Raw genomic sequence first — 24,040 nt, forward strand, 5'->3', positions numbered from 1 at the left:
AGTACCAATTGAGCATCGTTTAAATGCCACAGCCTACCTGAGTATTGTTGCTGACCATGTCCATCCCTTTATGACTACAGTGTACCTATCTTCTGATGGCTACTTCCAGCAGGATAATGCACCGTCACAAAGCTCAAATCATCTCAGACTGGTTTCTTGAACATGACAATGAGTTCACTTTACTCAAATGGTCTCCAGAGTCACCAGATCTCAATCCAATAGAGCACCTTTGGGATGTGGTGGAACGGGAGATTCACATCATGGATGTGCAGCCGACAAATCTGCAGCAACTGCGTGATGCTATCATGTCAATATGGACCAAAATTTCTGAGGAATGTTTCCAACACCTTGTTGAATCTATGCCACGAAGAATTAAGGCAGTTCTGAAGGCAAAAGGGGGTCCAACCCGGTACTAGCAAGGTGTACCTAATAAAGTGGCCGGTGAGTGTATAAAAAAAAGAAAGTCCTGACTCTTCCAAGCTTTATAATGGCAGTGAACAGTGGTCAAGATTTAATTTATAATATATACTCTGCTTTATAACTGAATGTGTGTATTTTATGTTCTGTAACTGGTCACAACACTGTTGCATTAAAATGTTGCATTATAAATAATTTGAATTTACAATAAATAAATCAAATCACTACCGGTTCCAAAACTGGATAAGTGTTTATTGATAATTGAATTACATTTCTCTTTTATACACATTTCATAAATGATACAGGATTTTACATTGTCATTTTTGAATTCTTCTAACATTACAGCATCCGATGCCAATGACAAAATGAACAAAGAGAGAATATGAAAAATGTTTTTCATTCAGCATAACCCATTACCTTTTTTCCCCAAAATATAATTTTAATTTTAAGTGCACATGAAGAAAACTTTAAAATGATACACATAACTAAAGGATAATCAGTGTGGGAGTATAATAAGGCGCTAAAGAAAGATGTTTGAGAAGGTCAGGTCTTCCATACTCTCTGTTTTCAGATCAGAATAAAGGCAGCACTGCAGCGATCGAGCAGCAGCTTTGAGATTGAGAGAGCAAAGAGAGGCTAAAAACAAGACAATGTAGAGGTGATCCTTGCAGCTGCCAAGAGCGTGCTTGCTGCTGGATCATGAAGGGTGAGGGATTGGTTGAAAAAAAAAAAAAAAAAAAATACTCTTGATGAACCAGGAGTCTGTTAATCTGCAATCAGCATTCATAATAATCTTTGCTTTTTTGATTCATTTATATATAATTTCCCCATGTAAACATACATTCATGCAACACCCGCTTTAGAATAGATTCAATATATTTGATATATTATTATTTAAAAAACCCTGAAACAAACAGAAAATCCTACAAATAAACTAGAAGTAGTTCAACTTATCAGATAATGACCAGACCCAAGACCTCTTATAGATGTTCAGTAGGTCGAGGGATGTCAAGTGTACTGGGCATCTTGGAGAGTGAGATGGTTGACTTTCTGCCCAGAAATGACTTTGGAGTGTGTTTATAAAGGATGAATTTATGACTGTTTATCACATAAGTGAAGAAGAATGGATGTTTTTATGCTTATGATGCGTCGGCTGATTTTGACTGCTATGGATGAAGGTTATGCATGAACAGAAATTTCATGAAGTCTGAGACGAGATGCTCACACCAACTGCATATTGTCACAAATGTGCACAGTGACCTTGATTCTGCCTTCGGTCAACATTCTTTATTGATCCTTTATAAACCAGACAGATTTTAAGCTTGAGGTGTAGGATGATGAACATTGATATAATCAGTCGCTCATTTCCTTTAGGGTGATTAATGCTTAGGTTCAGAACTATGCCCCAATGTTGTTTCCGGACCAATAGTTGATATGCATGTGTCTTGTACCCATCAGCTACGTCTAGAGTGATGGAACCATAGTTTGAATTTCATTTTATAATAGGGCTTACAATCCGATAAACCCTGTTCAAACAAACTCAGATAAAAGAGAGAAGCATCTCCCCTGAAAGCAACTGGGTCAGGCATAATGCAGTTATCAGGCTGTTATCCAACAACAAAAAAAAAAAATCACCTACAGTTCAGATCTTGCTGTGTTAAATCACAAGGTAAATCACTCAAGCACATCCCATTGACCTGAACTCCTCACCAACAATAAATAGTCACTCTTAAAGGGCATCCATCACAACACCTACACTTTTAGCCAGACATGCAAAATCCAAATTGTGGATTGTGATCCCCAAATACTTTTGTCATTATTTACCATAATGTCATTCCAGCCCCATGACATTTATTTATTTATTCCCAATAAGCACAAAACAGAGAAAATTTGAAGAATCTCCTTTTTTTCTAAAACATTAGGCTATATTCCAGGTCTCCTGAAGTCATACAATAGCTTTGAAAAGTTTACCCACCCTTATGATATTTTTAACATTCTCCCATCTTTGTACATCTTTTGAAAGTCCACACAACAAAAACATTGGTGCATCAATCCATATGAATCAAGTGATTTAATCCAATTAGACGCAATTACTTTATATGATGAACACAATTAATTGGTGACACGTTACAATAAATGTACCAGTTTTGTTTGTTCTTGTGTCACACAAGAATGCTTGACATTCTCAGACTTTAAGCAAATAATGTGGAGCTTCCTTTTACCATATTTGATGAGCTCCATTTATATGCATTGCACAAAGAATTAATAAAAGACTAAATTAAATATCTTCTTCATAAACGCTCATGTCTCTTTAGAAAACTTGAATTAAACCACTTGATATACAAACGTTTTTTGTACTTTTTGATACATCGAAGTTTTGGTTGGATGAACTTTCAATGGATGAACAGAAATGTTATCCTTTTTTTTGCATTTCAAAGAAATAAATGTCTTAAAATTTAACAAATATTGTAATTTTTGGTTGAATTATCAATTTCAGTCATCAACTGCTAACAATTTTCCCCATTTTGCAACTGAAATATGAAGCAGTGTTTGAATCTAAAAATGAAACTAAATCAACATTTTTAGAATAAGGTCAATCTGTTCTTCAATTTATGAATGGCTTCCGAAGACTTGGAATATAGAGTCATATTAAATAATGAAGACTTGACAGCCGTGGTCAGTATGAATGTTGTATAGAAATGAGCTGCGCGAACATTCTACTAAATTTCTCCTTTTGAGTTTCACAGAAACAACTTTTTTTGGAGGAACTCTTTCTTTAATGTTCCTTCTATTAGAGCTGTAGGCTGGAATCTCACCCTGTAATATTGAAACACATGGTAAGAATGGACACAAGCTGCTGCTAAGGGCATTTGAGACTCTATGTGCCCCTTCCACCTATAAAGACACAAACGCAACATGAATATGGCTTTAAAAACGCTTAATGGCACAAACATGGACAGCCGGGCATAATGAGCAGACTTCTGCTACAGAACAGAGCTATTTCTCCACGGGGGTCTGAGAGTGTAGGGCAAACCCACAATAGACAACAGGATTATGGGTCACGATAATGCCCAAAAAACTCCTTGATATGATCATTTTGTTAGAGAGCAACAAGAGTCAAGTCAATTTCACATCCCTTAGATTCAAATAGGCTGGTTGCCCATTTTTGTGGAAAACAAAGTGAAATATATATATATTTAATCTCATATGATAAATAACGGGACTGAAAATGCATGGCAAAACCGATGAAAACGATGTTGACGATCAAGCTCAACCCATCTAGAATCATTGCTGTCGGCTAAAGATAGCACATATAGACAAAGGATGCGACGCTCTCTCTCTATAGCATGCCACGAAGTGTGCAAAACACACCCTAATTCTAGATCTAATATATTACACATTCTCTGCATCTTCCAGAAGACTTGGCAGATATATGCAGCTAAAAACGCCACATGAATGATGGGAAATCGATCGCGCCTGGAACCTTTTTCCAGAAAAATAAATCACGCTTTACACAGTGACCTGCCTAAGGACCGTTCGATGGGTCATTTTCTTGGATCGCGTCTGATAAACAGGTGTTTCGTAACAAGCACGCTGCAGCAGATGCTGTGAGGCACTGTGGGAAAATGTCATTTGATGATGTTCGAAAGAAGATTTATAGAGGATAGAGAAGACCTTTAAACAGGATCCATCTGCCAAGCAACCGTGTGTATGTGCGTTTCTCATCAACATGTAAACCGATGGAGTGCATCATATTTCTAAAGAAAAAAAATCAGATGCTCACAGCGACTATTCGAGCTTCATTTGATTATGGGGATCTCAGAAAATAAAATATCAGAGCAGCTGCAGATACTGTATGTAATGTCTGGTGGCATGGTTAAAAAAAAATTAAAATCTAATAATGAGAAGAAGAAAAGTTTCTACTCATTTCTCTTTTTTTCCATCATCATAAACATAATATGGCTTTTAAAATAAAAAGTGGCAAAATTCTTTGATTCTTTGATTCTTTTTGGAATAATAGAACACACAGTGATATTTTAGCTGTTAGATCTGTCTTCAGCTCTTAACAGGCCCGTAAGGAAGCGAGAAAGAAATCAAAAGGGTTTCGCTCAGGCGTTTCAGCCACAAGAGGACTGGCTTGATGGTAAACGGATCTTTTCTGAGATGGAAAAGAGCACCACATCCCGAAATCTCTTCTGCAAAGTGTCAGAGTTAGAGGGATATCAGCAGTACTCCAATGTGGAAAAAACTGTTCAACCCAAGAGCAGATGGTTTTTAGATTTCAAAGTCTGTTTCCCATGCATGACGTGGGGTCATTGTCTCATAGCGATGTTCTGGTTCAATCCCAATGTCTCAACTGTTTCTCCGTGAGGTCCTGTTGCGAAATTAAAGCATCTGTCCTTGCCATCCATTCAGGGATGTAGTTTTGTCATTTCGTTTAATTGTATCTCTTCTCTGCATAGACTTGCCAAATTAAAAGAAACGATAAAAAGGATAAAACTATGAAGCTTGCTGTGGATATGGTTTTTCATTGAGGTTGTAGAGATAAAACAAAAAGATAAAAAGAGACACAAAACAAAACTCAAAGAGGCAGAAAGGGCTTCTGGTTCTCATCAGTCCTTGCTGGCATTGATTTGCAGGACAGGGAGGTGCAACTGCAGCGGGTCTCGAAGACGCTTTAGATCCAACTCTGCCTGAAGCACAGAAAGAACATAAGGATGAATGAATTTGGTTAAAGGAACAGATTACCCTAAAAATGGAGATGTTGGAGAGAATGTCCATGCGGTTCTTTTCCATACAGCAAATCAGACTTTCAAAATAAAAGCTACAAAAATTACAAAAGGGTTTAATTGAAGGGTTCTTTAGCTTTCTTTTAATGACTGATGGCAAAAACAATATGTAGAAAGCAGAATCAGGCAGTTCTTTGCCTGTATTGCACACCTCACACTTACGATCCTTCAGAAATCATTCTAATATATATACATTCATGTTTTGTCAAAACAGGCGAGAAACATTGTCATGAGTGACGTTTTCGTTTTTATAACAGCAACATTTAAAACTAAACTATAAAATAAATAAAAAAAAGAAAAGAATCTTGAACTTTTTAAAGAAAATTAATCCTCAAATAAATGATGATTTATAGATAGCTGAATATGCAAAATAACTATTAGCATTTCATGTGACAGAACAGTTGCTGATTAAAATGAAAATTAAGTACATTATGAATATATTACTATAAAGGGGAATAATATCATCTTTAAACAGCATTTAGTAGTCAAATATATTCACTGCGGTCCATAACAATGCTGTAAGTAAAAAAAAAATGCTGTATTCGCTGTATATCCAAGCTAACAAAATCATACATATTGTTTCCTGCACTAAACCATAATATTGAACACCGGCACATGTCTACGGAGTATACAGTCCAACAACAGTTTTCTGTTCCTTTAAGAGAATGAAAGGAGCATTTGTGTGTGAATGAGCTTACCTCAGCAATCGCGTCCTTCAGTTTGTTGTACTTCTCAATATCAAAACGTGTTCTCTTCGCTCCCTTATGAAAGAACAGCAGGTACTGTCTGTCCCTGGCGTCTGGGTAAATATATTCCTGTGTGAGAGAACAACAGCAGAGAGGTCAGATGGATCTCCTCCTCCCGTGGCACCCGTGTATTCATCACAGGGACCTTGTGAAATTCTTCCAGGGCAAGTCGCGGGGATAAAGAGCTGGAGCTGCTCACCTGACGTGTCAGCACGAAGTAAGCATACATTGCCATTGCTGTACCATAGGTGATAAAATACGTGACGGGCTCCATGATATCCCATGAGTACTCCCACCAGGTCAGCCGTGCCAGAATGCCAAACTGTGTGGCCATGTATGCCATCCCACCCCACAGCACCCATGTAGTCCTGCGCTCTGCTTTCTTACTCAGCTCTTCTCTAACCTGAGAAAAAGTCAATTACAAATTAAATTGCAAACATTCAAAAATATTACCAGCACACTACTGTTCAGTGGCTGTCAACACTATATTTTGCTATGTTTTGAAAAGTCAAATGACAAATCATTCACAAGAATTTCTCATACATATGGTACACGCACACACACACGTTCATAAATTATAAACATTTGTGGATAGACAAGTACTATATGTAAGATTCCGTAAAATTAGGCAAATGTTAATCAAGAATGTGTCACATTAATATCAAAATGCACCAGAAGACTAAAGACACACAACCTTCTCCCATTTAAGAGTTAATAAACCTTTTTATTTTGCTGTCCTTGTGGAACAAACAAACAGTGGCCAGTCCGATCTAAAGTCGGTGAGGTTTTCAGTCCCTTCAAAGGAATTGTTGTTGGCTTTATTAGTTCAGTTTTGCTCATTTTCTAATGCTGACGAACACAAAACTCCCAAAAAACAAGGCTCAGTTGCTTTAACAAAACTTTGCAATTACAAAATTAGCAGTATTCAGACAGCTCTCAGTGTGTAAAAACCCTCTCTTCTACACACTCAGTATACTGTGCAATTAGACTCTCAGCTTAATTACCAGTTCTCATTATGATCAGATAATGTGTGTTAGTATCACTGTAGATGTTCCGTTCGCGGTCTATGATTTCCCACAATCCTGTGTGTGCGGTTCAGTGGTTGGTGGAACTAATAAGAAATGGAGTACATAAATTCATTAACGTAATTATTTTTCCAGTTTATGATTCCATTTACACTGAAAAGTCTTAAAATATATTTTTTTGCATGCATTTTAAGATGTTCAGTAATCACACGCAGAAAAAAAAAAAATAGTTGGTGAGATTTTTTCATCTGAAGAGGCAACCACATAACCAGTGTAGTAGTTCCCAAATCAGATAAAATACACATCTAAATGACCAAATTACGTTTATTATCATATTAAACATGCATCACATGGTTTGGCACTTTAAATATGACAGAAATAAGACTGGAATTGAATCAAGTGGTTGTACTCTTGGTCAAAGTGCCTATTCTGCTGGATGCCATAATGTTATTAGTGAACTGTTATTGTCCATAGCTTTTGAATACCTCATCACAGATGATATACTATACTGTAAATTTACATAATGCAGGGCTAAAACGGTGTACACAAATTTCAACAGTTCGTAATACACCATATTGTGAACAAGATTATTTATCAGTGCAGGAATCAAACTCACTTTAGAATGCCGACTATTTCTGTTTTCCACGGATCATTTTTCATTATATCTCTGCATGTGGGCAGAGACGAATCATCAAGAGCAGGGAAACTGCATACAGTAACATTAACTTCTCCATTTTCTTTGACAGAAGATGAATCATGAGCGCTCCACTGTCTTCACTTCAGCCGTCGCATAACATTGCTACTTCAAGTTACATCTCTGTAGCATTGCTGGAAAAAAATTGACTGTTGGCACCATAGAGTACAAAAAAACTAAAAAGGTAATTGACCATATACTGTATCTCATTTATGACTTTATATCACATTTTGCCATTATTATTGCAGCACATACTCTATATCCTGTAACCGTTTCTTGTAATGGCAACCTTATTTTCATTTTTGCAATGTGAAATCTCGTAAATGCGACTTTATATCTTTCAACTGGGATTTCAGATTAAAACATACTGTAAGTGAATTTTGCAATTGTGACTTTGCTTCTTTGGTAACACTTCAGAATAGGGAACCCTAATTCACTATTAACTATGACTTCTCCCTCAATAAATTCCTAATTTGCTGCTTATTAATAGTTAGTAAGGTAGTTTAGTTTAGGTATTGGGTAGGATTAGGGATATAGAATAAGGTCATATAGAATTAGGCATTAATGTGTGCTTAATTACTGCTAATAAATGGCTAATATTCCAGAAATATGGATGCTAATAAGCAACTAGATAAGAGACCCAAAAATAAAGTGTTACCGTTTCTTTTAAATCACAACTTTATATCTCACAATGTGGCTCTCTTATAACTGTCACATTCCTATTTTAAACTCTGAAATCTTACAATTACCTTTTAATACATACATATATATATATACATATACATATATATACATATACATATACATATACATATATATATATACATATATACATACATATATATATATATATATATAATCTCTCAAGTAATAATTTCTACCAGACATGTCCACGTGTATCTATGGTATTTTGGTGCAAAATAGGTTAAATAGGTGCAAAAAACCTTGTTTGAGAAGAATAAATTGGTCAGGTGTTTTGTGTTTTGGTGACATTAATCCAAAGAGTTCACCTTCTGCAAGGGCTGGAGCTGAGAGTTGAGGTCCTCCAGTCGTCCAATCAGCTCTCTCTCTTTGGTGAGCTGATGTTCCTCTATGTGCAGGGTGGTGTAGAGCTGCTGCACCAAGAACTTGACATCGTTCAGTCGATCTGCTTCCTCGTGCGGTAGCAGATCTGCAACAGATGCCCACAGAATATCAAAAAATCCACTGGGCCTCTGTAAAGTCTTGCACATAATGACCCACAATGCAACAGGGCAGGCTCACCTCTCCTGGGCGGCTGCACCAGGTATGTTGTATCATTAATGACTAGCTTAAAGCTGTCCATTAGTAAAATGTCAATTCCTGTCGAGGACGCCATTCTTGCTCCATCTACAGAGAGAGAAGGAGGGAAATTAGAGGAATGCAATCCTCTCACTGAAATGGTTACGTAATACGAGAGCCAATCTCAATGCTTATCACAAAGGTTTCCTGCTCTGCGTTAGTATGCTCATCAGGAAAAGAAGCGATTTCCAATCTGAGGTGAGACAGAGAGAGGTAAAGACAGCACATAACCTCTCTCGCTCATCTCAAGTGCCTCTCAGACGGGAATAATTGAGCTTGAAACAGAGCAAATATGCGGTTTGCACAGACTACAAATGAGTCTTGCTCCTCAATTAGATTAGATGATGTACTATCAATTAAACATGTCAGAGACTCTGCGTTCATCTGCGATTTGTGGATTACAAAAGAATTTGCTAATAACTTAAATTTGAATTTAATTGTGCCCCTAGAGCTGAGAACAATGAATGCGTTTGAAGGTGCAATGCTACATTGACTATTCTTAAAGGGATAGTTCACCAAAAAATGAAAAAAAACTGTTGTCATTGTGTCATTTGTATACTACCGTTGGGGTCAGTAAGATCTTTATTTTTATTATTTTGTATAGTTTTATTGAGCAAGTGTGCATTAAATTGATGTCACATTAAATATTTAAAATATGTTTCAAATAAAAGCTGTTCTTTAAAAAAAAAAAAAAAATCTATTTACACAAACTATTAAGAAGCACAACTGTTTTCAACCATGATAATCATAATAAATGTTTGTTAAACAGCCAATCAGAATATTAGAATGATTTCTGAAGTATCATGTGACTGCAGTAATGATGCTGAAAATTCAGTTGTCACAGGAATAAATTACATTACCTTTATTTATGTAATAGAAAACAGTAAATTTACATTGTAATAATATTCTGTAATAATAAAGTAATAATAATATTGCTGCCTTTAATGTTTTTTTTGTTTAAGGCAGCCTTAGTCAGCATATTAAATTTCTTTAAATGTTTGCTTGAATGTGTGTTTAACAGAAGACAACATATTAGATATGCTGACTAGCTTGCAAGTATGATGTCAGACACTGTAATATGCTCTGGTCCGCTCCCTGCTTACCGGGGTGATGAGATACATAGCAGACTGTCGTCACTCAATGGCTGGATGTCTAAGTGGTGCCCACAGAATAACATAGGTTTCATAGACAATTGGAAGAATTTTTGGGCCAGACCTGACCTGTTGAAAAGAGATGGTCTTCATCCCTCTTGGGATGGTGCCGCTCTTCTCTCTAGAAATATGGCACATAGTCTTAGAGTTCATACTTGACTAACTGGGGCCCAGCTCAGGAAGCAGACAGACTGGCTAAACCGACCGTGTGCTAGCCGCCTCACGTCACCGAAATCAGTTAATTCTCAGCACATAGAGACTCTTTCGCCTAGATATCACACTATAGAGACTGTGTCTGTTCCCCGAACTAGAAAATACAGAAAGCATCCAAACCAAAGTAAGAGTAACAATTTAATTGATGTTCAACAAATAAAAAACAGATATAATACAGATTAACAAATGATAAAGCTTGGCTTATTGAATATTAGATCCCTTTCTACAAAAGCACTTTTTGTAAATGATATGATCACTGACCATAAACTAGATGTGCTTTGTTTGACAGAAACCTGGCTAAAACCAGACGACTACATTACTTTAAACAAGGCGGAGGTATTGCCACAATTTATAGCAATATTTTCAGTATTTCTCAGAGGTCGGGTTTCAAGTATAATTCGTTCGAAGTAATGGTGCTTCATATAAAGTTATCCTAAGAAACAAGTGTTAATGATAAATCCCCTGTGATGTTTGTACTGGCTACTGTATACAGGCCACCAGGGCACCATGCAGACTTTATTAAATAATTTGCAGATTTTCTATCTGAGGTAGTGCTGGCTGCAGATAAAGTCCTAATTGCTGGTGATTTTAATATCCATGTTGATAATGAAAGAGATTCGTTGGGATCAGCATTTATAGACATTTCTAAACTCCATTGGTGTTAAACAACACGTTTCGGGACCTACTAATTGTCGAAATCATACTCTAGATTTAATACTGTCATATGGAATTGATGTCAGTGGCATTGAAATATTGCAGCAGAGCGATTATATCTCAGATCATTATCTAGTTTTGTGTACATTCCATATAGCTAAAGCTGTAAAGCCAACTCCTTGTTACAAATATGATAGAACCATCACTTCTACCACAAAAGCTGGAGAAAAAAACAAAATTAGAGGTATTTCGTATTGCTTGGCAGGAAAGTACCCTATCCTACAGAAAAGCATTAAAAACTGCTAGATCTGCTTACTTTACGTCTCTTTTAGAAGAAAAAAAAACAACCCCAAGTATTTATTTAATACAGTGGCTAAATTAACAAAAAATATAACATCAGCAGGTTCAGACATTATCCAGCAGCACAGTAGTAATGACTTTATGAACTGCTTTACTTCCAACAGTGAAACTATTAGAGATAAAATTGTAACCATGCAGCGGTCAGCCACAGTATCGCATCAGATAGTGCACTATAGATCCCCTGAGGAACAATTCCACTCATTCTCTTCTATTGGAAATGAAGAATTGTATAAACTTGTTAAATCATCTAAACCAACAACCTGTATTTTAGACCCTGTTCCATCTAAGCTCCTAAAAGAGCTGCTTCCAGAAGTAATAGATCCTCTTCTGAATATTATTAACTCATCATTGTCATTATGTCCCAAAAACCTTCAAACTGGCTGTTATTAAGCCTCTCATTAAAAAAAAAACATAACTTGACCCCAAAGAATTAATTAATTACAGACCGAGCTCGAATCTCCCTTTTCTGTCAAAGATATTAGAAAAGGTAGTATCACCACAACTATGTTCCTTCTTAGAGAAAAATGATATATGTGAGGATTTCCAGTCAGGTTTTAGACCATATCTTAGTACTGAGACTGCTCTCATTAGAGTTACAAACGACCTGCTTTTATCATCTGGTCGTGGTTGTATCTCTTTAATAGTGGTACTGTATCTTAGCAACGCATTTGACACTGTTGACCACAACATTCTTTAAATAGACTAGAAAATTATGTTGGCATTAGAGGAAGTGCACTGGCATGGTTCAAATCGTACTTATCTGACTGCCATCACTTTGTGGCAGTAAATGAAGAGGTATCATACCAATCACAAGTGCAGTATGGAGTACCTCAAGGCTCATTATTTGGCCCCTTACTTTTCACGCTTTACATGTTACCCTTGGGAGATATCATTAGGAAATATGGTGTTAGCTTTCACTGTTATGCTGATGATACCCAGCTCTATATATATTCGTGACCTGATGAAACATAATAATTTGCAAAACTAACGGAATGTATGGTTGATATCAAAACCTGGATGACTAGCAATTTCTTACTGCTAAATTCTGAAAAAAACAGAGGTGTTAATTATTGGACCAAAAACTTTTGCATGTAATAATCTAGATCACTGTCTAATACTTGATGGCTGCTCTGTAAATTCTTCGTCATCAGTTAGGAACCTAGGTGTGCTTTTTGATAGCAATCTTTCCTTCGAAAAACATGTTTCTAGCATTTATAAAACTGCATTTTTCCATCTTAAAAATATATCTAAATTACGACCTATGCTCTCAATGTCAAATGCAGAAACATTAGGTCATGCGTTCATGACCTCGAGGCTAGATTATTGTAATGCTTTATTAGGTGGTTGCTCTGCACATTTAATAAACAAACTCCAGCTGGTTCAAAATTCAGCTGCTAGAGTTTTTACTAGAACCAGGAAGTATGACCACATTAGCCCAGTTCTGTCAGCACTGCACTGGCTCCCTATTAAACATTGTATACATTTTAAGATCTTGCTAATTACCTATAAAGCCCTGAATGGTTTGGCACCTCAGTATTTGAGTGAGCTCTTATCGCATTATAGTCCTTCACATCTGCTGTGATCTCAAAACTCTGGCCATTTGATAATACCTAGAATATCAAAATCAACTCCGGGCGGGAGATCGTTTTCCTATTTAGCGCCCAAACTCTGGAACAATCTACCTAACACTGTTCGGGAAGCACTCTGTCAGTTTAAATCTAGATTAAAGACCCATCTCTTTAACCTGGCTTACACATAATACACTATCGCATTTCTATAATTCAAATCCGTTAAAGGAGTGTTAGGCTGCATTAATTGGGTCAACCGGAACCGGGAACACTCCCCAAAACACCCAATGTACTTGTTTCATTTTTAGAAGAATGGCATCTACGCTAATATTAGTGTGTTTCTTTCTTATTCCGATGTAACAGTAGCCACCCAGATCCAGACTGTATCCAGATCAGATGGTGCATCAGCACCTAGAGATGACCTCTACAGCCAGGACACCTAGATGAGCCCCAGAGACTGATCCCCAGTGAAGACCCTGTCTCCAAGACGGCCATCGGGACAAGACCACAGGAACCAGATGAGTCCTTTGCACAACCTGATTCTGCTTTAGCCTAGATTTAAACTGCTGATTTTGTCTGGCCAGAGGAGAATGACACTATTTCGACAAACTATTTCCCGTCTAAATACTGTAAAGCTGATATAAAGCTTTATATCAAGCCGATGTAAAGCTGCTTTGACACAATTTGCATTGTTAAAAGCGCTATACAAATAATATTGACTTGACTAGACACAATATTCAAGATTGATTTTCCATGGAAGTGGATGGTGATTTAAACTGCCAAGCTCCAGGACGACAATAAAACACCATAAAGGGAGTCCATAGTACATACATACAGTACGTGGTAGTACTGCACAATACCTGTGAAGTCACATAGAACATAAATCATTACAGCACAAGTAATATGAATTTTTGTATGAATCACCTTCCACTTTCATTCATTCATGGAGAAAAGAATTAAGAATGTCATGGGTGATATAATTGATCACCAGTGTTGGGGGAAAGTTACTTTTAAAACTAATGCATTACAATATTACGTTACTGCCTAAAAAATAACTAATTACGTTACTTAGTTACTTTTTATGGAAAGTAATGAGTTACATTACTGTTGTGTTACTTTTTAAATATGAGCAGGGCTTGATTGTTTTTAATATAAGAAGTTCTATTTATAGCAAACGTAACACCAAACAGTGTCATGAATAAACCTCAGGCTGAAGGAAGAGTAAATTCACGTCTGTACAGAAGAACCCAGGAGAAGAAAGTTCAACACTCTTCAGCAATAAAAAAAAAAAACAATGAAGCACAATTGTTAGTTTATCTAAAGTCAGTTTAGTATGGTTGAACTGGATCATCAAAGGTCAGCAGCAAAGACATTGGTTAATAAAATGGGATTAGATACATTTGTGTTATTTAACATTGGTTTGCATTTCACTGTTTTAATTAATTTTGAGGAATACTAAATCTGTTTTTTTTTGTGAGTGAGATGAATTAATATATGTTGACATTTAGTCTAGAACGACAGTCACATCATGTTCACACAGCGCACACAACACCTCTGTACTTCCGATTTCTCCCAACATGGGGACAGGAGACTTGTCAATCAATAAATGGGAAAACAAAGTAACTGGCGTTACTTTTCTGAAAAAGTAGTTTACTAGTTTAACTTTACTAGTTACTTGAACAAAAGTAATCTGATTACATAACTCGCGTTACTTGTAATGAGTTACCCCCAACATTGTTGATCACAACTGTCATGTAAACCCTATAAATATCTGGGAACGCTTCAGCACAAGGTTAAATCAAAACTTGACTGTTATCTAGATTTGGCTTTAGATTTCAGAGATTTTGATGTGTTGTACTCGACCTGTAGAGTAGATGGCGACTCTATCGATGCCCCTGTCCTCCGCCTGCAGCTGCTGAAGGAAAACCCCCACTGTGTCGCTCAAGGGTTTGAGGGTGAATTGGCAGCGTTCTCGTCGGGATGGCAGACGTACGGAGATCACCGGCAAGCCATTCTGATACGCCACTGTAACGTCTACAGACACATAAAGGGCAATTAGATGTATAGTAACCAAATTACACAGGCTTTTTATGGATGGCAATAGTGTAGACCAGTTAGAGCTCACAAGCAATTAATTGAGCCTTCAAAAAACTACCAAGAAAGATTCACAAACTCATTAAGGACATTTAAATGGCAAAATAATGACTCTGTCTGCTGAGAGTTTGTACAAGTGTGTAAGAGACATACAGTGGTGGCAAAAATGATTAGAACACTAGTATTTTCAGCAATTCAAAATGTTTTGAAGTCATTTATTTCTATCTTTTGCTGTAGTCTGTCAGTAGGAAATCATTAATTCCAAACATTAATTTTGCCATTAATTGTAATAATCCAGTGAGATTTTTGTCTGACAACAGCCAGTGCTCCACACAGAGATCTGATCTGATCATCATCCAGTCTGTCTGGAATCACATGAAGAAACAGAACAAACTGAGACCGATTCAATCCAGAAGAACTGTGGCAACGCGTCCCATTTATAAACTGCCTCATTACTGCGGTTGTTATGTTTAATGAGTCTGAGGGGGACCGTGATGCTCTGCAGTGAGGTCTGATGTCTGGATGATAAAGACTGGAGTTGTTCAAACGTGTCACTCAGACCCCTCAGGGTGATGGACCTTACTCTATTTACGCACATTTCCAGTGACATTAGAGCTGAAAGATAATACCTGTAACTATGGACTTGAGTTTTAAGAACCTATTTTAATATCCAAAGCATTCTTATCCACGCCATCAAGAGCTATTTTTTATTTAATGCGCAGAGATTTAAATACATAATGAATAAACTTCAAAGCAATTAATTCAAACATATGCTATTACCACATAAAATAATTTATTTTCCCAGTCTGTGTAAAATGAAAGTGCGATGTGATATTCATACAAACTGAATATCTGTCAGCTGAACGCACGTTGCATCAGGTTTTTTCAGTGTAGACAGCTTGAGTGATTATAATGGGAGCGAACTAGGTTTGTTTTGCATCAGTTTCTCCAGAATGAGCTCCTGGTTTGAGAACAGCAGGTTAAAAGAGCCCATGCAGAGCCACGTAGCACAAGCAGGACATCCCAGATCAGACAGCGGCTCTGACACTGTGACAGAGTAATAGAGTCTTCTCTATAAACTACGCAAATAGTCTGGTTTAAGAAATTATGACACAAATATAGTATTCTTGTACAGCAGTGCAACTCCTCAAATTATTGATAACAATAATAATAATACAGTTTATTGAAATACTATTTTTTTAAGGAATGTCCCACTATCACACAATTTTTCATCCATGTTTTAATTTAAACTGTAACCTTTTGTTGCGAAACACTTTGTTTGGCAAAAAAAAAAAATCGAAAGGAATTTTTTACATTTTGAATTTTATTAAATGAAATACATTTTAAAAGAGTTTTTTAAAATACATTTAAAAGATGAATAAAAAAAAAGTACATTTCACATTAATTTGTATTAAATAACACAGAGAATCAAAGAGAAGAAAGAACAATATTTTTGAAATGTCAGAGTCCTATTATTGTTACTTTTTTCATTAATTATTAAACTGTTAAAGAATAATGAAATCACTTAATTATACATCTTTTTGAGGTCGACTCTCGTGGCCTAATGGTTAGAGAGTCGATCTCGTAACCCAAAGGTTGCGAGCTCGAGTCTCCGGTCCGGCAGGAATTGTAGGTGGGGGAGTGAATGTACAGCGCGCTCTACACCCTCAATACCACGACTGAGGTACCGAACCCCCAACTGCTCCCCGGCCGCCGCAGCATAAACAGCTGCCCATTGCTCCAGGTGGTGTGTTCACTGCTGTGTGCGTGAACCTCGATGGGTTAAATGCAGAGCACAAATTCAGAGTATGGGTAACCATACTTGGCCTCACGTCACTTTCATTATTGAAATTTAATTAAACTATTAAAAAGGAATCCAGACACAGAATTTTGGACAAAATACAAAAAAATTATTTCAGAATAAGGCCTTAATTCATTCATGATGTGTTTCAGGGAATTACATCAGGGGAAAACAAGTCTGATTAATTTAAGCAAATCGCTTCATTCAAATGTTTATTTCAATGATCACCCAAGATCTTTTCTGTTTTGTTAGTTACATTGGCAGTATGTGCTGTAGCAAGATGCAAATAATTGAGATTAATATTAACTCTAATTGAGATCATGCCGCACCGATTTTTGAGGTTATGTAATTAAAAAGACATTGCACACTGCAGAGTAGTAAACAAAAATGGCTTGACTGTAGTTTAACTATTACATTGGGAATAGCTTGTAGTCTGGCGGGTTACAGTTATCTTCCTCAACACCGGTTCAGAATGTGTTTACTAAATATTTAGTCTCCTTCACTGACCAGTTCATAAGACATGAAACAAATGCACATTTTTATACACTCACCTACTTTATTAGGTACACCTTGCTAGTACCGGGTTGGACCCCCTTTTGCCTTCAGAACTGCCTTAATTCTTCGTGGCATAGATTCAACAAGGTGTTGGAAACATTCCTCAGAGATTTTGGTCCATATTGACATGATAGCATCACGCAGTTGCTGCAGATTTGTCGGCTGCACATCCATGATGCGAATCTCCTGTTCCACCACATCCCAAAGGTGCTCTATTGGATTGAGATCTGGTGACTGTGGAGGCCATTTGAGTAAAGTGAACTCATTGTCATGTTCAAGAAACCAGTCTGAGATGATTTGAGCTTTGTTACATGGTGCATTATCCTGCTGGAAGTAGCCATCAGAAGATGGTTACACTGTAGTCATAAAGGGATGGACATAGTCAGCAACAATACTCAGGTAGGCTGTGGCGTTTAAACAATGCTCAATTGGTAGTAAGAGGCCCAAAGTGTGCCAAGAATATATCCCCCACACCATTACACCACCACCACCAGCCTGAACCATTGAGACAAGGCTGGATGGATCCATGCTTTCATGTTCTTTACACCAAATTCTGACCCTACGATCTGAATGTCTCAGCAGAAATGAGACTCATCAGACCAGGCAACGTTTTTCCAATTGTCCAATTTTGGTGAGCCTGTGCGAATTATAGCCTCTGTTTCCTGTTCTTAGCTGATAGGAGCGGCACCCGGTGTGGTCTTCTGCTGCTGTAGCCCATCTGCTTCAGGGTTCAATGTGTTGTGCGTTCAGAGATGGTATTCTGCATACCTTGGTTGTAACGAGTGGTTATTTGAGTTACTGTTGCCTTTCTATCATCTCTAACCAGTCTGCCCATTCTCCTCTGACATCAACAAGGCATTTTCGTCCACACAACTGCCACTCACTGGATATTTTCTCTTTTTCAGACCATTCTCTGTAAACCCTAGAGATGGTTGTGCGTGAAAATCCCAGTAGATCAGCAGTTTTTGAAGTTTCAGACCAGCCCATCTGGCACCAACAACCATTCCTCGTTCAAAGTCACTTAAATCCCCTTTCTTCCCCATTCTGATGCTCGGTTTGAACTTCAGCAAGTCGTCTTCACCACATCTAGATGCCTAAATGCATTGAGTTGCTGCCATGTGATTGGCTGATTAGCAATTTGTGTTACCAAGCAATTGAACAGGTGTACCTAATAAAGTGGCCGATGAGTGTATATCACAGCACTATGCATTGCACAGCATCCTTTATTCTTAATCGCAGTTGCTAGGAGGTTTCTTTATCGACTGTCGAACACCTGCACAGCTAAATATAATATTGCTGTTTTGTTTGTTTTTTTGTCATCTTCTGAGCAACAGAAAGCTATTATGCCAAAGATAATAAGTAGGAATATCCCACATCTGATTTTAAATGGAACACACTGATCAACATTACAGTCCCAGAAGTAAAAATGCCATTTAAAATCTCAGTATGAAAATATATTTATAGTGATAACATGATAACTTTCCAAGACTACCAGTAAATTATTAATTTTCTTAATACTTGTTTAACTTGTGTTTAGTGAATTTCTCACTCTATATGTAATATATGAAATATCCATCCTCTAGCTCAAACTGTAGAGCATGACATTAGCAATACCAAGGTCATGGGTTCAATTCCAAGCAAAAGCAAGGAATGACCAAATGTGTACCTCAAATGCAATGCAAGTCACTTTAGATAAACGTAAATGTAAATACAATCCTGAAGCATAATCCACTGGAAATTGCTTTAGTCTTTATAGCTTTTGAAGGTTAGCTAATGTTAGTTAATGTGGGATATTATAGTATTAAAGCAGTAAATCCAGACTCAGTAACATTTGATTACACTTACAATTGATACAGTTAAGTATGATACACTAAGGATGTTAAGTACATATATTTTTGTCACTTTGTCTTTTCGTCCAGATTTTCAAATATTTATTTCAAACCAAATGTTTGTTGAGTATACTGTATGTTCCCGAAACTGGCTGGATTGGTTCAAGGCTTTGAACGCTTTAATAAACATATTCTGGCATGCCTTTGGAGAAAACTGGATCAAAAACATGCTTCTGAGGAAGGTATTCATGGCAGAGCCCTACTTTGTAAGCCATATCAATGATGCAAATACTCACAAGTATTTGCAAGTGTTTAAATAAAGAGAGCATGAACTTGATCACTCACCTTCTGTAGCAGCGGGTGAACACAGTAGTCTTTGACCCTGCCATGAGGGGGAGCCCTTCCAGCCCTACAACCAAAGAAGAGAGAGAGAACGAGAGAGACGTCATTTGTCTTACAATCTTTTTAAGCATTACAGCTACACAAACACATTGATATTAAACTGCTTGAACAATTGAGTCTGTTTAAATGGTTGCAGACATTCCCCATTTGTTCATGCTTGTCTGACTGCAGCGTGTGAGATATGATGGCAATGAGATCACAGATGGGCTTTTTTCATTTTGAGTAGTTAGTTGCTGTATGTGCTACATTGTTTATGTGCTCGACAACAATCCTTTAGGGGATAAATGGAAATGTTTTGTCTTCACAATATGATGGGGGTTAACACGGAGCAACACACACTGGTATTGAACAAATACACAAAGGCAGGAACCACTGAATCATGGAAAATGTAAGATTTTGTCTTCATATATTTAGCACGGACTAAAAACAGGTGCCATGAAGAACAAAGCTGACTGAGGTTCATACTACTAATGAATGAAATGGCAACATGATTCAAAACTTATCGGAATAGTTCACCCAAAAATGGAAACACTGTCATTGTTTAACTCTCCTTTATGTCATTCCAAACATGACTTTCTTCTTCTGTAAAACACATACGGTAAATATGAGGTCACACTTTAAATATGATAGGAGTAAATGGGGACTGGGGCTGTAAATCTCCCAGAAGACAAAAAAGAATCATAAAAGTTGACACTGTGCACTATAAATCCAAGTCTTCTCACATTATACGATGGCATTTTCATTAACAGTCATTATTCACATTTTGACATCCACCTTTACTTTTATTGCCACGTTGAGGACAGTTTATAGAAGAAGTCAGAATCATGAATAAATTGACATTAAGTCAGATCATTTCAATTAATCAACTGATCCAGTTCACAAAGCTGGTCTGAACAACTCATTCACAAATCCCTTATCCCTGGTCCTAATGACTTATCCCTTGTCCGAATCCTCAATTTGATTAGATTAAAGGGGTCATATGATGCGATTTCAAGTTTTCCTTTCTCTTTGGAGTGTTACAAGCTGTTTGTGCATAGATAAACCAAAGAGATATTCCTTACAAAAGTTAAGAGACTGCCACGCCCTCCTAAAACGTCTCATTTAAACACGCCCCCACATGTCTATGTCACTGTGTGGGAAGATTTAACATAACATCGCCCAAACGTATACGCAATGAAAGAATGCAGAACTCACGCTGTAGTGTTGATGCTTCCGCCGGCGCCAAGTCGTGGAGAAGCTAGGTTTTGTTGTGAAAGCAAAAGTACGTTGTTTGGGCTTCCAAAAGAGGACACAACTAGAAATCAGTGGTTAAGTTGTATTTACAACACTGTTCCAGAACAGTTCAACCCAAATATTCGAGTGTGTGTAGCGCATTTTACGAAGGACTGTTTCCTGAACCTGGGAATAGCCTGCCAGCTGTGCTCAAAGGCTGTTTCTATAAAGTGGGGCAATTCCAACTTTGCAAGGACAGTCTGGCGCTTCTGACTCACAGCCTGTAAGTATGTTTTCATATTTAAAGAATTTGCCACCAACTATTCAAATGTGAGTTTTGAGCAGTGTAGAGTCATGCTTGTTGTTTGTCATTTCTCCAATCACGAATGCAGACATGGCAATATTTACGTGGCGTAAAAAGATCGTATGAGTTATAATAATCAGTAATTATGTCCCCACTGGCTGCAACAAACACCTCATTTATAATGGGTTTTATTGTTTTAGTCTCATAGCGCCGGGACACGGCCTCACAACATGGTAATGGGCGTAACATGTCCGTCACACACTTGAGGTATTCGGCCAATCACAACTCACTGGATAGCTGGCCAATCAGAGCACGCCTTGCTTCTCAGAACAATGAGCTTTGTAAAAATCGACGCGTTTCAGAAAGGCGGAGAATAGAGGAGCAACTATAATGTACAGTATGTGGAAAATAATGTGTTTTTTTTAACCTTAAATCGCATAAACACATTGCATTACACCAAATACACAAATTACTGTTCTTTTTAGCAATGTTATATGACCCCTTTAATAAAAGAGTGACCAGGATATTCTTCAAATATTATTATTTTTTTTTTCATGTGTGTTCCACTAAAGAAGGACATAGCAGTTTAGAGCAGCACGAACGTGAATAAATGATACCAGAATATATTATTACGTAATTATCCCTTTAAAGGTGCAATGATATTTAATATTGCTTAGCTAACTTTTCAGCAGAATTTGCTCAAATTGGTCATGCAAATTCAGCACATGGACCAACAGGAAGGTGTTAGGTGTGAAAATGACTTCTGTGTGAGCTGCGTCTTGCACTACACCATCGACAATGAAAATTGTGTGACAAAATTTTGGTAAGGTGACTGCATATTAAGGCATATGAACTTTGAAAACCCTTTTTACACAAAAAAATAAATAAATATGCAAATGAGACGTGGAAAGAAAAAACATGCGGATAGTAAAACCCAGTATGATGGAGCACCCGCTGCCTCGTCAGTTGGGCGTTTCTGAATTGAGAAGCAGCCAGAAGGGAACCACATGTTTTAAATCGAGGGAAAATACATCACATTTTCCACTGCGCCTCTGGAGAGGACAATCACCACAAAGAGAGAGACAAACATAGAGAGAGAGAGAGAGAGCGTGAGAGAGCAGAGAGAGATAGAGGGTTGTGTCCAAACTGAATGGAGTTTCTATATTGAGATCATGGGAATTCAAGAGACCTTTGCTTTTCATCACATTATTCACGCACACACACACAGAGAGAGAGAGAGTTTGCTGAATAATCAACAGCAGCAGAAGCGTATTTGGGTGTAGAATGTCCAGAGATTTGCAGTGTGGTCATTTCAGTGCACCTGGTGTCAGGCTAGGGTTGAGGTGAACAGGTCTGATCCAGACTCTTCTGTCAGCGTGTTTCACAGGCAGCTCCATGTCTTCCTGAAATAGAGCTCTCAATGTTTCCACCCACGCATCACGCATCTACACACTGACTCTCCTCCCACACACACTGCCCCACTAACCTGACAGCACTCCAAAATACTCCACAGCATTCACACGCACAACTGATTTACTCGCATTGTGTCATTTATGGTGCAGCAGGCAAAGCTCAGGACTTGTAATGGGACGGTTGCTGGTTCAAATAAGGAACCAGAGAAGAACAAGTCATGAACTATCGGCACTTGGTTTTCCAGGTGGACTCTTCCTGTAGTAAACTTGCTTTGGCTAAAAACGACTGTTTACATCTGTGAGTGAAGTTCTCCTTCCACTCCTACTGTAAGCAAATGACTCACTGTGCTGTAGCACCATGACCTACATGCTTGCGTGTAAAACACAAGAGGCCAGCTTCCGGTTTTACTAGCTGTTCGTAAGTTACAACTTAGCCTAGTTTTGATGTAAAGGTGAACTAAGTAACAACTTAAAGGGATAGTTCACCCAAAAATTTAAATTTAGATTTACTCACCCTCAGGGCATCCTAGGCGTGTCTGACATTCCTCTTTCAGACGATCACATTCCGAGTTATATTCGACATTGTCCTGTCTGTTCCAATTTGTATAAATGCAGTGAATGGTGCCCCTGTTTTGAATCCAAAAAAAAAAGTATCCAACCATCACAAAACTACTCCACACGGCTCCGGGGTGTTAATAAAGGACTTCTGAAGCGAAACGATGCGTTAGTTTAAGGAAAAAAGTTGATTCTTCAAACTTTATAAACTGAAACGTGCAGCTTCCGGTCTCTCAAGCAGGCGCGTTCACAACAAGGCTAAAGAGTAAATCTTTGGCTAATTTTCATTTTTGGATGAACTATCCCTTTAAGCAATGTTTAATTATTTTTGTGTCGCACCGTTAAACTTTTTTGAAACGTTACTCCGTGTATAAACTAAATATTTACAGAGGCTCCAACCAGAAGTAAAGGTTGGAATAAAAAGGCTTTTAAAAACATTTTTTTTTTTTTAATTTAAAAAAAATAATAATTGTTAGTGCGTCTTTGACACGATCCCACCCTAAACGGTCTCACACATGCATCAGTCTGTGTTGTGCACATCAAATAAAATCAATCATAATACGTCATTTCTTAAAAAATGTTGTATTCTTTGGCATTTATTTATTGCTCCTCATAAGTTCAAATACAGTTTCTGAATGTGATTTACATATAAAATAACTTATGTTATTAATTCAGCATTATTGTATTTCAAAGGAAATTAAAATATTTTATTGTTAGTTACATGAGACAAAGGGCCAGATTTACTAACCGTTTGCGCCAGCGCAAACCGTCTTTTGGCGTTAAAATAGTACTGTCAGGATTTACTAAAGACGCGCAGTGAATAATTAAGATCTGAAAAAGCAGCTATTTTTGTGCCTGACCTTATTGAATATTGAATACTTGACAATACGTCACGACTAATATGCATTTGTAGTTTTAGATGCAAAATTTATGGGAAG

At 37.4% G+C, this 24,040-nt stretch overlaps 1 protein-coding gene across 1 annotated transcript in view; it reads right to left on the reverse strand.

Annotated features, from left to right (window-relative positions):
* Nucleotides 1–650: 650 nt before the first annotated feature.
* LOC306882817 (calcium uniporter protein, mitochondrial) overlaps nt 651–24,040 on the reverse strand; it is a 78,333-nt gene continuing 54,943 nt past the window's right edge. The window contains exons 3-9 of the mRNA XM_079437730.1: nt 19,563–19,626; nt 14,802–14,972; nt 8,936–9,040; nt 8,683–8,843; nt 6,153–6,356; nt 5,906–6,022; nt 651–5,111 (exon numbers count right to left, since the gene is read on the reverse strand). Coding sequence (XP_079293856.1) covers nt 5,031–5,111; nt 5,906–6,022; nt 6,153–6,356; nt 8,683–8,843; nt 8,936–9,040; nt 14,802–14,972; nt 19,563–19,626 — 903 coding nt within the window. The 3' untranslated portion in view covers nt 651–5,030. The remainder of the gene's footprint in view (nt 5,112–5,905; nt 6,023–6,152; nt 6,357–8,682; nt 8,844–8,935; nt 9,041–14,801; nt 14,973–19,562; nt 19,627–24,040) is intronic.

Source organism: Barbus barbus (assembly GCF_936440315.1).
Source record: "Barbus barbus genome assembly, chromosome: 16".
Classification (NCBI taxonomy): Eukaryota; Metazoa; Chordata; class Actinopteri; order Cypriniformes; family Cyprinidae; genus Barbus; species Barbus barbus.